Below are 18,992 nucleotides of genomic sequence, written 5' to 3' on the forward strand. Positions count from 1 at the left end.
CCCTCAAAGCTTCCACTTTGCAGCATCTTATCTCCCACAGAGCATTAGGTACCAAGATAAAACACCCTAAATATGAATGCCAGGGGTCCACTGAACAGTTTGATGCCCAATATGTATAGGTTTAGCTAAATATGTGGCATGTAGGGGCCCCAATGGGAACATACCCCCTTATGATTTATCATTTCAGCTCCTGCAAAATCAACACATTTACATACTTTATGTGGGATAAAGCTACAAAAAAAGTAGACTCACCACAGAAAGCCATATATTTTTGGAAATTGCACATTCCCCTGAATCTATGATGGGTAAACATTTCTTCTTGCTTCAAAGTACCAAGCTGTAAAGCTTTCCTAAGTTTGCAGATTTATATGACATTTCGAAAATCGCATAAAAATGTTGCAATTTGCCACATTTATCTCTCACAATTTCTTGATAAAGATCAGATAAAGGCAAGTCACCCCAAATAGGAACACCAGAGGCCTACTGAACAGATTGATGCCCAATATGCAGAGATATACCAAAGTCTGCGGTATGTACTGACCCCAAAATGAAAATAGCGCATAAGGATATCTCGCCTGCCAACTCAGCCTTTGCACACAGAGCCCCCTGTCAGTGTATTATGTGCCGAAACTTCCCCTAACTATACAGAGCCCCCTGTCAGTGTATTATGTGCCAAAACTTCCCCTAACTATACAGAGCCCCCTGTCAGTGTATTATGTGCCAAAACTTCCCCTAACTATACAGAGCCCCCTGTCAGTGTATTATGTGCCAAAACTTCCCCTAACTATACAGTGACCCCCACCTAGATCTATCGGCTGCGTTTGATACGGTTGACCACTCCCTCCTGATGCAAATTCTGCATTCAATTGGTCTCCGCAGTCAGGCTGCATCCTGGATCTCCTCTTATCTCTCTAACCGTTCATTCACTGTCTCCTACGCTAATAAAACCTCATCTCCAGTTCCTCTTAATGTGGGGGTACCCCAAGGCTCTGTACTTAATGTGGGGGTACCTCAAGGCTCTGTACTTGGGCCATTGTTGTTCTCCCTTTACACGCTGTCTTTGGGAGATCTTATCCGTTCATTTGGCTTCAAATACCATCTGTATGCTGATGATATCCAAATTTATCTGTCGACCCCTTCATTAACAGTTGAAACTGAGACTCAAATCTCTAACTGCCCCCTGGCTATCTCCAATTGGATGAACCAACGCCACCTCAAACTCAACCTAACAAAAACTGAACTAATGATCTTTCCGCCTAAGCCTGGTCCTACCCCCCCTTTTCTATCTCTATTGATGGCACCCTCATCAACCCCGACGATTCGGCGTGTTGTTTGGGGGTGATCTTTGACTCCAGTCTCTCCTTTTCTAACCACATTAACACCACTGTCAAAACCTGTCACTTTTTCTTACGCAATATTGCCAAAATCCGTCCCTTTCTTTCTACTGTAACAGCTAAGCTGCTCATGCATGCTCTCATCCTGTCACGACTGGACTACTGCAACCTGCTATTAACCGGCCTCCCTAACTCCCATCTTTCCCCCCTACAGTCTATATTAAACACTGCTGCCAGAATTCTCCTCCTCTCACCCAGGAGAGTTCAGGCCCTTCCCCTGCTAAAGTCCTTATCGTGGCTTCCTGTTAAACACAGAATATCTTACAAACTCCTTCTCCTAACCTTTAAAGCCCTCCATTCCTCTGCTCCTCACTCCATCTCTTCCCATGTGTCTCCGTATGTTCCCGGCCGACTCCTTCGTTCCTCGCAGAGCAATCGTTTGGTTGCGCCCCCCACTACTACTGCCGTTTCCCGCCTTAAACCTTTCTGCCTTGCTGCCCCTTACATTTGGAATGCCCTCCCTGATTTCCTCCGGAGAGAATCCTCCCCCAGTCTTTTTAAAACTAAGGTTAAAGACTACCTTTTGGAGCACTCGCCCAGCACCTAACCTGGGAACTGGCACTTATATTGTAGTGTCACCCACTGTGACCTACAGCACTTATATTTGCCTATTTGTGTCTGTTAGTTACCCTCCCATATAGATTGTAAGCTCTACGGGGCAGGGACCTCCTTCCTCTTGTGTCCTCGACTCTTAACTTATTGCTGCTGTATTTATCTGTATTTATTATTATACTTTGTATTTATCTATTATCTTATTAACCCCCTGTTTGTATTAATGTATTCTACTGTACAGCGCTGCGTACATAAGTAGCGCTTTATAAATAAAGATATACATACATACATACATACATACACAAAACCATATATTTTTGGAAAGTACAGATTCTGACAAATCCAACAAGGGTAAAGAGTCCTTTCTACACCAAAGTACCAATCTGCAGAACTTTCCTAAAGTTATTGGTTTTTATGACATTTCAGAAAATCGCCTAAAAATGTTGCAATTTGCCGCATTTATCTCACACAATTTCTTGCATACAAAGGCAAGTCACCCCAAATAGGAACACCAGAGGTCTACTGAACAGTTTGATGCCCTATATGCATAGATATACCAAAGTCTGCGGTATGTACTGACCCCAAAATGAAAATAGCGCATAAGGATTTCTTGCCTGCCAGCTCAGCTTTTGCACACAGAGCCCCCTGTCAGTGTATTATGTACCAAAACTTCCCCTAACTATACAGAGACCCCCACAAAACCATATATTTTTGGAAAGTACACATTCTGACAAATCCAACAAGGGTAAAGAGTCCTTTCTACACCAAAGTACCAATCTGCAAAGCTTTCCTAAAGTTATTGGTTTTTATGATATTTCAGAAAATCGCCTAAAAATGTTGCAATTTGCCGCATTTATCTCACACAATTTCTTGCGTACAAAGTCAAGTCACCCCAAATAGGAACGCCAGAGGTCTACTGAACAGTTTGATACCCAATATGCATAGATATACCAAAGTCTGCGGTATGTACTGACCCCAAAACAAAAATAGCACATAAGGATTTCTCGCCTGCCAACTCAGCTTTTGCACACAGAGCCCCCTGTCAGCGTATTATGTGCAGTAACCCCCCTAACTATACAGAGACCCCCAGAAAACCATATATTTTTGGAAAGTACACATTCTAATGAATTCAAAATAGGTAAAGTTATTTTTGTACACCAAAGTTACACCTGGCAAAGCTACACTACAAACAGATTAGGAACACTTATACAGGGATAAAATGCGATAAAACCACAAAAATTGTATAAATCAGTGAAACAACAAAATAAGTCACACGACAGCATAATTAGTGGTCAGAATATCTGATCCAATAGTCACGCTGTCAAAATAAACAGTTCGCTCGCAGGACCCTCATGACAGCCCCCCTGGCACATTGCCCAGGGGGGCTGTCATGTATAGAAGCTCTCTGCAGCGGTGGCACATGCCGCTGCTGCAGAGAGCAGCGCTTAAATGCCAACGACGTATGGGACACGTCGTTGGCATTTAAGCCCTCTTACTGCCACGACGTATCCCATACGTCGTTGGCAGTAAAAGAGTTAAATGATTCCCTTTTCTCTGTAATAATAAAACAGTACCTATACTTGATCCCAACTAAGATATAATTACCCCTTATTGGGGCAGAACAGCCCTATTGGGTTTATTTAATGGTTAAATGATTCCCTTTTCTCTGTAATAATAAAACAGTACCTGTACTTGATCCCAACTAAGATATAATTACCCCTTATTGGGGGCAGAACGGCCCTATTGGGTTTATTTCATGGTTAAATGATTCCCTTTTCTCTGTAATAATAAAACAGTACCTGTACTTGATCCCAACTAAGATATAATTACCCCTTATTGGGGGCAGAACAGCCCTATTGGGTTTAATTACTGTTTAAATATTTTTTTTTAGATGACTTAAGGTCTCCAACCTTAAGTCATCTAAAAAAAATATTTAAACAGTTCTGAATTACGGAAAGACCTCTTATTCGGAAAACCCCAGGTCCCAAGCATTCTGCATAATAGGTCCCATAACTGTATAAGGACATTCCCAATTGACTTTGTGTTGTATATATCACCATGTGGATACTTGTCTCATCATGAGAATATATGTTGTGATTACATCACGTAGGAAGGGGTGTGTCTTATGGCCCCTCCCCTCACTTATCCTTTTTATACCACTCTCTGGGTAACACTAGGCTTGATAAAGGGCCCAGGTAGGGCTGAAACGTTGCCCTTTGTACCTGTGTATGGGCTAAATAAACACCCCTTTGTCACTTTGCTACTTGTTGGTTTGCTACTGGATTTTCTACTATATTACTGACCGCTCTGCAGGAGAGGGATCTACTGGATCAACACCCAACACTTCCACAGGCACATTACACTGAGAGGGTTGCGCTCCCCCCATATGATAATAATCCTCAGACGCATAATATTTTATACAGAAATACAGAATATTTATTGCTGTGTCCAATGAACAAGGTGCAACCAAAAAAAACAATTTACATTCAACATTAAATGCAATTAATCTGTTTGCAATACAATTACTATTTGTTCTCTTGTGTAGACTTTGTCATTTAACCAACATTTCCTATATTAAATGCCTGTAAGATTGCTAATAAACACAATACAGGTTTTGCCCCACACGCTCCCTACAACAATAACTGTAGATAAATACAGAACCAATGTGCCCCGTCCCCCTGCAATCACAATGCCAATGGGAATCTTGGGAAAATGCTGCGCTGGGGGGAAATGGCAATAGCACTCGGAATTGCACTTTGCTCGTTGCATTCGCTGATGTAAATGAGCCCCAATGTCTCTTTCCTGCTGCAAAATTAAACTGCTCTTTGGCATCTGTTTTATTGTTCATATGGGGGGGGCATTTATTTACATGTTATATACTTTTATATTCAACTATAATAAAAAAAAATAAGATTTTATTTTTTGTTGTGTATTACATTTTCCTTTTATCTCTGGGTAATATATACTTACCGTCTCACCCCTATAATGTAGGGCACTTATTGAATACACACACTGTATATATGTTAGGTGCCTGACTGCTCATAAATCCTTGGTCCCTGCATCCAACTGGCACCGTGTGTATTCAGTAAGGGGCCTCCTTTAAAGGGGTGAGAGGGTAACTGTACGGTAATAACTCTAATGGCGACTAATCCCACAAACAGCCGCGTAGCAGAGTCTTCTGAGCTCCTCCCCTGATCCTCACTTCCCAGGGATACAGTGATCGAGATTTTCATAGAGCTCTTCCTCTCTCTCTGAGAATATTCTCTTATTTTCCCATTTATCATCCTGGAGAAAGTAACATAAATGGATATTAGAAGCCACCGAGGAACTCTGAGTATCACTCATGTATTATAAGGGATAATGTACCCCCTACTGTAAGTGATAAGGATATTAGCAGTCACTGAGGGGTTCTGTGCCCCCCATATAAAGGCACAAAGCTGCAGGCTGAGTTATACAGGGAACTCTGAGTATCACTCATGTATTATAAGGGATAATGTACCCCCTACTGTAAGTGATAAGGATATTAGCAGTCACTGAGGGGCTCTGTGCCCATATAAAGGCACAAGGCTGCAGGCTGAGTTATACAGGGAACTCTGAGTATCACTCATGTATTATAAGGGATAATGTACCCCCTACTGTAAATGATAAGGATATTAGCAGTCACTGAGGGGTTCTGTGCCCCCCATATAAAGGCACAAGGCTGCAGGCTGAGTTATACAGGGAACTCTGAGTATCACTCATGTATTATAAGGGATAATGTACCCCCTACTGTAAATGATAAGGATATTAGCAGTCACTGAGGGGTTCTGTGCCCATATAAAGGCACAAGGCTGCAGGCTGAGTTATACAGGGAACTCTGAGTATCACTCATGTATTATAAGGGATAATGTACCCCCTACTGTAAATGATAAGGATATTAGCAGTCACTGAGGGGTTCTGTGCCCATATAAAGGCACAAGGCTGCAGGCTGAGTTATACAGGGAACTCTGAGTATCACTCATGTATTATAAGGGATAATGTACCCCCTACTGTAAATGATAAGGATATTAGCAGTCACTGAGGGGTTCTGTGCCCCCCATATAAAGGCACAAGGCTGCAGGCTGAGTTATACAGGGAACGCTGAGTATCATTCATGTATTATAAGGGATAATGTAAATGATAAGGTTATTAGAAATCCATATATCCTTATTCTCTAATATAATTTGTGACTAAAATTACTAATTTTAAATTAATTTTGTGTTTGCATATTTCATGTCTTTTAGAGAAATAGAATATATAAGCAGCTAGATGCTGATCTGGAAATGGAAACTACTCTTTAAACAGTAGAATGTTTGTAAAATCCAATTACTGAACCCAAAATGTTGCATGGGAAGTTAATGAATTACCATTAAGACAAACATGAGTGACCCTGAAATGACTGGACCCTGGGGCAGATACCCCCTCACCATGCAGTTCTGCCAGTTCCCTGCTCTGTAAGATCCTGTCTGTGGGGAGAAGTTCTGCTCCTGTTTTGCTGGAGACTTAAGGCTCATAAACAGCGGAATAACCACAATACAAGGGAACCCGGGTCAAGGGGCCCATAGAGCCAATATACTGACCAGGAGTGCAACATATAAGTGTATGTTTTACTGTTTATTAGCTTCTAATTAAGTTCTAAATAGTTTCTGACAGACCAGCTAACTTCTGTGTAAGAATCACAGCCAAACACTGAGCAGAATCTTTGCCAGACTATAGTCCCTAATGGACTTTCCCAAACCCCCCTGTATGTTCTGCCATTTGGTCTGGCCCCCTCAGTGTATCAGCCCCACAGCAGAGCTAAGATGGCTGCCACTGCTCTAATCCCCTCACAAGTTTTATAGTTGATTATAAAGGTTATTTCTTTCCTGCAGCAGCCTGTTTGCCTTTAGCTATAGCAATGTCAGGCTTTTAGCAGTTCTTGCAGTGTGTGTAGCATATTCCCGCGCGTTTGTATTGAAGGCAGGCAGAGCCCTTGTATCCAAAATGGCTGCTGTGGGAAATCCTGTAGGATTTAATCCTCACACTGTCACCTGATTGCTGTGACCTGCCTGTTGTACTGAGCTGGGATTGTTATATGGGAATGTGCCGTGTATTCCAGCTATGCTGCATTCCCTCCCAGTTGTATAAACCCTGTAATATGTTACTGGGGATCTGCTGAATGACCTGCCTGTTGTAATGTCGCTGGGCCGGGGCCTTGTGATTTATCTGAAAGTGTCAGAGTTCTCCCTACTGTTCTACAGGCCCCAGACAGGGGCACATCAATACAATGGTATAAAGTTACTGTATCTCTGCCTGATGTGTTCAAGCCCCCCTGCCTGCTGCTGTGACTGCCCCTGGGCTGAGTGTGGGGGCCAGATGGTCACGTGGGTCGGTCTAACAGAAAGGCAGGTTTCTGTGCCCAGCAGAGTTAGGTTCAGCATCAGAGTCAAATAGTGGAAATATGTACTCAGTACAATGGGCCATGTTAGAGGAGCATAAATGCAGGTTACTCAGCAAGAATCATGTGATGCAAGATGTGGATCCTCATCATCAGTAGTAAATTATTAACCCCCCCCACCCACACACAGAAGGATTTGGTTTTAGAATTATTTAAAAAGAAATAAAGCTGCCAGCTCTGCCCCACAATGCTGTCTCAACCCTAGTGCCCAGGATACCCACTGGCTTGAGGGCGCCCTCTAATGGCAGCAGCTCTGCATAGCAACAAACATCTACAAAACATAAACATTTCCTAACAGGGCTACCAGCATTGCTCTTGAATGTTAGCAGTTTGATAAGAATCTCAGAGTGGTTCAAATGGATCTTCGGATAAAACTATGAAAAGATTTAAATCCCAGGGAAGCCACACATCCCAAATTATTGGTTTAAGGGACCAACACAATAACCCTGACCTTGTCTAACTTTATCTTCGGCAGCATTCTGGTTACTTTAGAAAGATGAGAAAAGGCATATCCCAGATTGCCACATCAACACTAAAGTATAGCATCTATTGCCGCTGGCCTGTCCTGAGATAACAGAGAATAAAAATGTGTTCCACCTTGGCATTCTCTCTTGCAGCCAAGGCTTATCCGCACCCTTAAGATCCATCAACCTTAATAAGATGATCTATATTGTTTACAGGATGTAACCATCTGTTATCCCTTTTTGGCTGTAATACAGACAATGACTTATCCAGATCCAGACTCCCTCTCCACAGGATATGCCTTTACTAAGTGGAAGATTTTGTGTTTGCATGGTATTGTTGAACTATACCTCCTACTGCCAAATGTAGTAAAATAATGGAAAAGAAGGGTGGCAGGAGTTCTTTTGCAGCAAACTGGAACCAACAGCTTTTATTGTCTAAGACAATAGCAATACAATGCAGGGTTAATATTTACACATGCAGGTGGAATGGCAAGTATTGCGGATGGGCAAGAATGCAGCAAAAATCAGAATGGTGCACCACTGCGGGGATTAATTTGTCAGTAAATCTTTATCCTTTGGGTTTCCAACTTAAATGGCCTGGATCTCAAACAACAGGCGTGGTTTCATGGAAGACACTATACCTGATACTCCTGTCAGTACTGCGGTCCCATCACTAAGGCAACAGATCCTGTAAAGGAGAATACTCCCAGCTATCTCTCCTGGTTGGAGCCAGAAAGCTGCTCTTTTTAACTAAAGCTGTGACTGTCTCACTTTCCTAGAAAGTCCTATTATAAATACAATCTGCTCTTACTATTCCTTGTTCACGGGTCCCTGCTCCCCAACTTCACTAGAGGTACAGGTCCCTGAATGCTTCCTGGAGCACATCCACACGGGCTGCTGAAGGCCAATAAGAAAGATCCACCACTTACCAAACCGCCTCCTTAAAGCCATAGGGGCATATTAACCCTATAGGTCCCTACACATCTCATACATTTATTAATATGTCATAAATATTCAGCGCCTCCCCCTGGTCAGCAGAAGAAGTGCTCAATTGAGGTTGAGAATGGGGCTTTCAAAGGATCAAAAGTTTGCTGCATATTTGTTTTAAATCAGGAGAAGAAATGACTCCAAAATTCTCTGTGAAACAGAACAAATCCCTTAGGATAATCTTGTGGGAGCCTGGCCTTGCATAAAGCACATCTCCTGTATCTTTCTCTGTTATGATCTCTACCTTCTGAGCAGGAAGACATGGCTAAAAGAAACAGAGCAAGCTTAGCAACTGAAAAGTTAAAGCCAAGAAAAGGTAAGATTAACACTTACCAGAACTGAGACCCTTCCAAGTGACCCCCAGCACCCACATAAACCTGTACTGTCCTATCTATACACTCACTTACTGTACATAAACTATATATATATATATATATATATATATATATATATATATATATATATACCAACATCAATACTATGGGCCAGATTTACCAATATGTGATTTTAGTTCTTAATACATAAAAGCTCAACTATGTTCTATTCATTCCTATGAGATTTTTAGAAGGGTATTTATCAATAGGTGAAAGTAAGAACTCCCCATTTGATAAATACACTTCTAAAAATCCCATAGAGATAGATATAACATGGCTGAGCTTTTATGCATTAAGCTTTAAACTTATATTTTGGTAAATCTGGCCTTAAGTGTAGATTTTAGTATTACAATAGCCTTGGATATTCTACTTGTTCAATAAATCATCCAAGTAGTTATATTAGTAGACCTGGGTCTAATAAAATGGAAGCCTTCATTATTTAAATTCCCCTTTCCTACCTTTACAAACCAACTCAGAATTTACTGCTTCGTGTGATTCCCCTATTATATTTGCTTGGAAAGAAAGGCTTTCATTTTATGAAGCAAATACTGGAGTAAATGGCTTCAATCTAATTATTCCCTTAAGAGTAGGTATACCTGATCATATTATCAACTGAAATACTATATTAAGCCAATACCTAACCCTTTATGGCTGTGTATACAGCGCCGGATTTCAAATCCAGCCGCCCCTAGGCCGTCCCCCCATTCGCACCCCCGGCACATGCGCGAACAAGCCCCCCTCTCCCCGTGCCACGTCGACGCAAGCGCAGGCATTTAACTCCCAATACGGAGCAGTGGGGAGAAATCCCCACTGCTCTGTATGGGAGCAAAATTTCAAAATTTCGTTGTGGCGGGGCAGCATGCCGCCCCTAAATTTGTGCTGCCCTAGGCCCAGGCCTTTGTGGCCTCTCCACAAATCCGGGCTTGTGTGTATAGCACAATGTTCTATTTCAAACATTTTGGATACTTTTATCAATACCCCAACTACTATTAATGTAAGTAATCTTTTATGGTTAAAAAGTACTGACCCTAGTCAGTTATTGGAAAAGATTAGCTCAAAATGGTCCTCGTACCTTAAATATCTATTTTACCTGAACATTTGTCTTTTTTGAAAATTTATAATACTTTAATTAGTATAGTATTTACACTTTGTCCAAAATTGTTGGTCATAACGGGACCATTTGTCCTACATATGAAAGCCCAGATCTGGACATTTTTTATTTGATGTGGAAATAACTCATCAATGGTCAAATATTGAGAAAATGATCTCCACTACTCTCAATATCTCAGATAAGCCGAATCCATAAATATCTTTATTAAGCCTTCCAATGGATATTAGCAAATCTTTTAAATTCATGGTTGTCACGCACAGTATTCCAAACCCAGAACAAAAGCCAAGATCCTTGTCAGAGCTCACACTTCTGCCTATAACAGCCACCTTTCGCTTTGGGAGGAGCCCTCCACCACTCGGGTGCAATAGTTCTAATCAGGCTGGGGAAACTAAACGTAAAAACAGAGTCAGTGAGTGGAGACGAAGTTGAAACAGCCAAAACTGTGCTAGCAATGAGGTACAGAATCGAAATCCAGGTGACATAACCAAATATCAGGCAAAGGGTCAGTTCAGGTGGCAATCAGCAAAGTCAGAGGTCAAAAACACAAATGGACAGTCAGAATAACACAGGAACTAGGGAACAGAACTGAATTGGGCAACGAAAATATGCACAGACACCTTTAAAGAAAAGAGGAAAGAAGAAAACCTAAATCCAATTAAATTTCTCCATTTGTCCTTGCAGCAGTGAGAAAATCAATCTTTAAATATTGAATCTGCCCTTTATCCCCCATAGTTCACGATGTATTGACTTATTTATCCCATCTGTGTTATTTTGTACAGGTATCGGACCCCTTATCCGGAAACCCGTTATCTAGAAAGCTCCGAATTACGGAAAGCCCGTCTCCTATAGACTCCATTATAATCAAATAATTCAGAATTTTAAAACTGATTTCTTTTTTCTATGTAGAAATAAAACGGTACCTTGGAATTGATCCCAACTAAGATATAAATAATCCTTATTGGATGCAAAACAATGCTATTGGGTTTAATTAATGTTTTATTGATTTTTTAGTAGACTTAAGGTGTTGAGATCCAAATTACGGAAAGACCCCTTATCCGGAATACCCTTGGTCCCGAGCATTCTGGATAATGGGTCCTATACCTGTATTATATTTTGATAGAAAGATTATATGACAAAATATTCCCCATACTTAAATATCTTGGATACTACAGAAAAAAAACCATTTTTTGAATAAGATCTAATGTGTAATTCATGGTAAAGCAATGTTTTGATTTATCCATGTTTATTTGACTTTGTATCTACTATCAGTACAAAGAATATATTTTCTACAACTTCTCTGCAATTTATATGTACAAACAAATGTAATAAGACCAAGCATTCTTGTATTGTGCATTGATTTATTGTGGTTTAATGTAAATACCAATAAAAATTATTGAAAAAGAAAAAAATCAATACACTGTATGGCTAAAAATGTATATTTTAAATATACTGAACATACTGCACCAGCGTAAAGTTTTAGTATCTCAATAGCAACAATGATATTGGGCAGGGATCCCCAAGCAGTGGCTCAGGGCAACATGTTGCTCCCCAACCCCTTGGATGATGCTCCCCGTGGCCTCAAAGCAGGTTCTTATTTTTGCATTCATGGCTTGGAATTAAGCTTTAGCTGCATAAAAACCAGGTGTACTGACGAACAGAACCTCCTATAGGCTGCCAGTCCATATAGGGGCTACCAAATAGCCATTTACAGCTCTTATTTGGCACACCCAGAAACTTTTGTATGCTTGTGTTGGTCCCCAACTCTTTGAATGTTGCTCACAGGTAAAAAAGGTCTTTACAGTTGTCACAGGAGCTCCCCATCTTGGAAAGTGTCATTGACACTGTACATGCTCAGTGTGATCTGGGTGGCTGAGCTTAGGGGTAATGGCAAATCCTAACCTCAGTAAGTGACAGCAGCACAGAGCATGTGCAGTGAATTCACAGAAAAGAAGATGGGGGGCTACTGGGGGCATCTTTGGGGGCTCAGGTCTTCCCTGCTGTGGGTGCCTTGGGCGGGTACAGACATGTACAACACATAGGGGCAGATTTATCAAAGTACAATTTTTGGATTGTTATAAGTACGATTGAAAAAAATTCGGAGCAACTACGATAATTTCTGATGTGCAGTAATTGTGCAAAAATTCATATCATGGTCGTGCAAAAATTTTGTGGTTGCGATCCGAAAGTTATAAAATTTTTGTATCTGAACGATCGCTAACAGGGCAAAACCTTTCTGACTTTGAAACTTCAATGCATGGAAGCCTTTCATAGGGCTCAATGGCACTCTGCAGCTCCAACCCGGCCCAAGGAAAGTCTCCCATAGGGCTCAATGGCACTCTGCAGCTCCAACCCGGCCCAAGGAAAGTCTCCCATAGGGCTCAATGGCACTCTGCAGCTCCAACCCGGCCCAAGGAAAGTCTCCCATAGGGCTCAATGGCACTCTGCAGCTCCAACCTAGCCCAAGGGAAAACTCCCATAGGGCTCAATGGCACTCTGCAGTTTCAACCCAGCCCAAGGAAAGTCTCCCATAGGGCTCAATGGCACTCTGCAGCTCCAACCTGGCCCAAGGAAAGCCTCCCATAGGGCTCAATGGCACTCTGCAGCTCCAACCTAGCCCAAGGGAAGTCTCCCATAGGGCTCAATGGCACTCTGCAGCTCCAACCTGGCCCAAGGGAAGTCTCCCATAGGGCTCAATGGCACTCTGCAGCTCCAACCTGGCCCAAGGAAAGCCTCCCATAGGGCTCAATGGCACTCTGCAGCTCCAACCTGGCCCAAGGAAAGCCTCCCATAGGGCTCAATGGCACTCTGCAGCTCCAACCTGGCCCAAGGAAAGTCTCCCATAGGGCTCAATGGCACTCTGCAGCTCCAACCTGGCCCAAGGAAAGTCTCCCATAGGGCTCAATGGCACTCTGCAGCTCCAACCCGGCCCAAGGAAAGTCTCCCATAGGGCTCAATGGCACTCTGCAGCTCCAACCTGGCCCAAGGAAAGTCTCCCATAGGGCTCAATGGCACTCTGCAGCTCCAACCCGGCCCAAGGAAAGTCTCCCATAGGGCTCAATGGCACTCTGCAGCTCCAACCTAGCCCAAGGAAAGCCTCCCATAGGGCTCAATGGCACTCTGCAGCTCCAACCTGGCCCAAGGAAAGCCTCCCATAGGGCTCAATGGCACTCTGCAGCTCCAACCTGGCCCAAGGAAAGTCTCCCATAGGGCTCAATGACACTCTGCAGCTCCAACCTGGCCCAAGGAAAGTCTCCCATAGGGCTCAATGGCACTCTGCAGCTCCAACCCGGCCCAAGGAAAGTCTCCCATAGGGCTCAATGGCACTCTGCAGCTCCAACCTGGCCCAAGGAAAGTCTCCCATAGGGCTCAATGGCACTCTGCAGCTCCAACCCGGCCCAAGGAAAGTCTCCCATAGGGCTCAATGGCACTCTGCAGCTCCAACCTAGCCCAAGGAAAGCCTCCCATAGGGCTCAATGGCACTCTGCAGCTCCAACCTGGCCCAAGGAAAGTCTCCCATAGGGCTCAATGGCACTCTGCAGTTCCAACCCGGCCCAAGGAAAGTCTCCCATAGGGCTCAATGGCACTCTGCAGCTCCAACCCGGCCCAAGGAAAGCCTCCCATAGGGCTCAATGGCACTCTGCAGCTCCAACCTGGCCCAAGGAAAGTCTCCCATAGGGCTCAATGGCACTCTGCAGCTCCAACCCGGCCCAAGGAAAGTCTCCCATAGGGCTCAATGGCACTCTGCAGCTCCAACCCGGCCCAAGGAAAGTCTCCCATAGGGCTCAATGGCACTCTGCAGCTCCAACCCGGCCCAAGGAAAGCCTCCCATAGGGCTCAATGGCACTCTGCAGCTCCAACCTGGCCCAAGGAAAGTCTCCCATAGGGCTCAATGGCACTCTGCAGCTCCAACCCGGCCCAAGGAAAGCCTCCCATAGGGCTCAATGGCACTCTGCAGCTCCAACCCAGCCAAAAGATAGTCATGATACCAAAGCTAATGACTTCCGAAACACACACATACACACTGATACACACTCATACACTGATACACACACACACACTGATACACACACACACACACACTGATACACACACACTGATACACACACACACACACACACTGATACACACATACACACTGATACACACACACACACTGATACACACTGATACACTGATACAAACTAATACACACACACACTGATACACACACACACACACTGATACACACACATACACACTGATACACACACACTGATATACACTCATACACTGATACACGCACATAGACACTGATACACACACATACCCACTGATACACACACACTGATACACACACACACACTGATACACACACACACTTATACACACACTGATACACACACACACTGATACACACACACACACTGATACACACACACACTAATACACACACACACACTGATACACATACACAAACACACTGATACACATACACACACACACACACACTGATACACACTGATACACTGATACAAACTAATACACACACACACTGATACACACACACACTGATACACACACATACACACTGATACACACACACACTGATATACACTCATACACTGATACACGCACATAGACACTGATACACACACACACACTGATACACACACACTGATACACACACACACTGATACACACACACACTGATACACACACACACACTGATACACACACACACACACACACACTAATACACACACACACACACTGATACACACACACACACACACACACACTGATACACACACACACTGATACACACACACACTAATACATACACACACACACACACACTGATACACACACACACACACTGATACACACACACACACACACACACACACACACACTAATACACACACACACTGATACACACACATGTGAAAAGACACCTAATAGCTCTGGAAGCAGTTGGCTCAGGAGGGAGGGGCTGGGAGGTCCCAGGGACAGGAAGCAGTTGGCTCTGAGAGGTCAGAGGGGAGAGGAAGTGGCGGCTGAGAGAGAAGCTGCTGGAAAGGCTGCAGTGGGAACTGGTGGCTGCAAAGCAGAGTGGGATAAGCTGCAGCCTCCCCTCATTTCCCCAGCACTGTCCCCTGAGTTACACTCCAGCCCCTGAGTTACACTCCAGCAGTTAAGTTAATCTGCCAGTTATACCCCCCACCTACAGAAGTGCAACTGGGAGCCTCACTGTGAGGGGAGCTGTTACTGGGCTGCCTGGGAGCTGCAGGTTATAAGGGACTTTATGTGCAGAGACCATACAGCACTTACAGCAGGGGGAGCTACTCTCATTACTGGGCTGGGACTCAAACTGGACTGGGGGCCCAGATCTACTAAATAACTGTCACACACACGTGGGCCTGGGGCCTGGGGCCGGCACTGCCAGAGGGACTGGGCCACAAATACCCCCTACAGTTGTGCCCCTGTTGGGCAGTAACACCTTGTTTGAACCTAAGGGATTGCTTGCTTCTAGAAGGAAAGAAAAAGGCAGAGATTATTGCTTTACTGCTGCCCCTCCTACATTCAGAAGCTGAGACTGTTACATCAGATGTAGCTGTTGCTGGGGCCCCTGAAGTGGCTCGGGGGCCACCCGCCAACCCCACCCGAGAGAGAGAGGTGTTTAAACAAAGGCTGGAATTGTTCCGTGAGGAGCTGACTGTCACAGAGATGGAGTTGATGAGAATGGTGCAGGAGAAGGTGGCCAGTAAAGGACATGGCTTAGGGGAGCATGGTAGGCTATCAGTGTCCTCAGTGGAGAGTCAGGTACGAGACATTCTGAAGCTAGCCACTGCCTTCCCCACATTTCAAGAAGGACAGGACAGCATTGATGCCTTTCTAGAGACATTTGAAATGATGTGCAGGGCCCATAACATCTCAGAAGAGGATTGGCCCCGAATCCTTTCTGGCAAGCTAACTGGAAGGGCCAGTGCTATGTTTTGGGCCTTGTCTGATGAACAAAGACTGGACTATGAGGAGATTATACAAGCATTGCTGATCCACTATGCTACCACCCCAGAGTTCTACCGGCAAACATTCCAGTCACTGCTAAAGAACCCCCAGGATACTTACCTTGAGTTTGGTAATAAGAGAGTGGGTTGTGGACCGTGAGCCACAAACTGTAGAAGAAGCTGCCCAGTTGGCAGGCAAGTATATGGAAACCAGGATGCCCACCAAGAGAGGGCCCCAAGCACCAGGTACAACAGGTTCCAGGGCAAGAGAGCTACCAGGCTCTCACCCACGTTCTTCTGGCACTAATGCTGCACCCCACCCACCGCTACCAGGGGCTGGACCTAGAAGCTGTTCAATCCGGGACCCTGGGTCACTTTCAAGCTTTTTGCCCTCTAAACCAGTGAGCTTCTTCTGTGTCAGGGGCTCCAAAGGTGATGCCTGCTCAACCTGTTGCCACTGTTTAGAAGGAAAGTGCAGAGTGTGACCTGCCTGAAAACAACTTAAGTGAGACCCCAGAATTTGCAGTAATGCAGATACACTGGGCAGATCAGTCCAAGAGAAAATGCCATGTGATTCCAGTGCAAGTAGATGGAAACCCAGTGGAAGGGTTCCTGGACTCTGGTGCCTTTATAACTCTGGTGGAACCTAGTGTGGTCATGTTAAATCGCATCGTTCCAGGGAAAATGGCCCAAGAGATTCTGGCTGGAGGACAGCGCAGAGAGGTGCCAATTGCACAAGTGACTTTGGACTGGGGAGAAGGGCCCGTGCTGCATGAAGTGGGGGTTATGGATCAACTTCCTGCTGATGTCCTGCTTGGGAATGATGTGGGAGACATTTGCTGCAGCATCACGAGACAGCAGGCAGAGTCAGGTAGTTGTCCAGGAGGTAAATGGACAGACAGATGTGACTGATGACCCATTTGACATAGGTAATTGGGGGGATTTTAGGGCTGAACAAGCAGCAGACCCTAGTCTTCAGCCATTAAGAGACAGAGCTGGGCAAGGGGTGGTAGGTATCGAAGCAGGGGAACAAATAGTGCAGGAGGACGGGTTGTACTATAGAGTCCTCAAAAGCCCTAGGGGAAAAGAAAGGGAAGCATGCCGTCAGTTGTTGGTGCCTGCCAAATTTAGGACCCAGTTGCTGCACCTTGCACATGAGGTACCCCTCGCAGGGCACCAAGGGATTCTCTCGCACGCGCTATCACACACACTGATACACACACATGTGAAAAGACACCTAATAGCTCTGGAAGCTGCTGGCTCAGGAGGGAGGGGCCGGGAGGTCCCAGGGACAGGAAGCTGCTGGCTCAGGAGGGAGGGGCCAGGAGGTCCCAGGGACAGGAAGCAGTTGGCTCTGAGGGGTCAGAGGGGAGAGGAAGTGGCTGCTGAGAGAGAAGCTGCTGGAAAGGCTGCAGTGGGGACTGGTGGCAGCAAAGCAGAGTGGGATAAGCTGCAGCCTCCCCTCATTTCCCACAGCAGGGGGAGCTACCCTCATTACTGGGCTGGGACTCAAACCGGACTGGGGGCCCAGATCTACTAAATAACTGTCACACACATGTGAGCCTGGGGCCTGGGGCCGGCACTGCCAGAGGGACTGGGCCACAAATACCCCCTACAGTTGTGCCCCTGTTGGGCAGTTACACCTTGTTTGTACCTAAGGGATTGCTTGTTAATAAAGCTTTGTTGTACCGTTACCTGCCCCTGTGCTGCTTATGTGCCCATAGACTGGTCCCGTGCTCAGGGACGTCACACACACTGATACACATACACACTGATACACACACACACATTGATACACATACACACTAATACACACACACACATTGATACACATTCACACTGATACACACACACACTGATACACATACACACTGATACACACACACACATTGATACACACACACACTGATACACACACACACTGATACACACACACACACATTGATACACATTCACACTGATACACACACACACGCACTGATACACACACACACTGATACACACACACACATTGATACACATACACACTAATACACACACACGCACTGATACACACACACACTGATACACACACACATTGATACACATACACACTAATAAACACACACACACTGATACACATACACACTGATACACACACACATTGATACACACACACACTGATACACATACACACTAATAAACACACACACGCACTGATACACATACACACTAATAAACACACACACACTGATTCACATACACACTAATACACACGCACTGATACACATACACACTAATACACACACACACACATTGATACACATACACACTAATAAACACACACACACTGATACACATACACACTAATACACATGCATTGATACACCTACACATTAATACACACACACGCACTGATACACATACACACGCACTGATACACATACACACGCACTGATACACATACACACTAATACACATGCACTGATACACATACACACTAATACACACACACGTGCACTGATACACATACACACTAATACACACACGCACTGATACACACACATACACACACACTGATACATACACACACACACACACGCACTGATACACACACACACACATACACTGATACACACACACATACACTAATACACACACACACTGACACACACACACACTGATATAC

At 44.5% G+C, this 18,992-nt stretch overlaps 1 protein-coding gene across 1 annotated transcript in view; it reads right to left on the reverse strand.

Annotated features, from left to right (window-relative positions):
* Positions 1-4,944: 4,944 nt before the first annotated feature.
* LOC100490037 (CMRF35-like molecule 5) overlaps positions 4,945-18,992 on the reverse strand; it is a 47,548-nt gene continuing 33,500 nt past the window's right edge. Inside the window, exon 8 of the mRNA XM_031894994.1 lies at positions 4,945-5,231. Within this exon, the coding sequence (XP_031750854.1) occupies positions 5,145-5,231 (87 nt within the window). The 3' untranslated portion in view covers positions 4,945-5,144. The remainder of the gene's footprint in view (positions 5,232-18,992) is intronic.

This window comes from Xenopus tropicalis, chromosome 1 (assembly GCF_000004195.4).
Source record: "Xenopus tropicalis strain Nigerian chromosome 1, UCB_Xtro_10.0, whole genome shotgun sequence".
Classification (NCBI taxonomy): Eukaryota; Metazoa; Chordata; class Amphibia; order Anura; family Pipidae; genus Xenopus; species Xenopus tropicalis.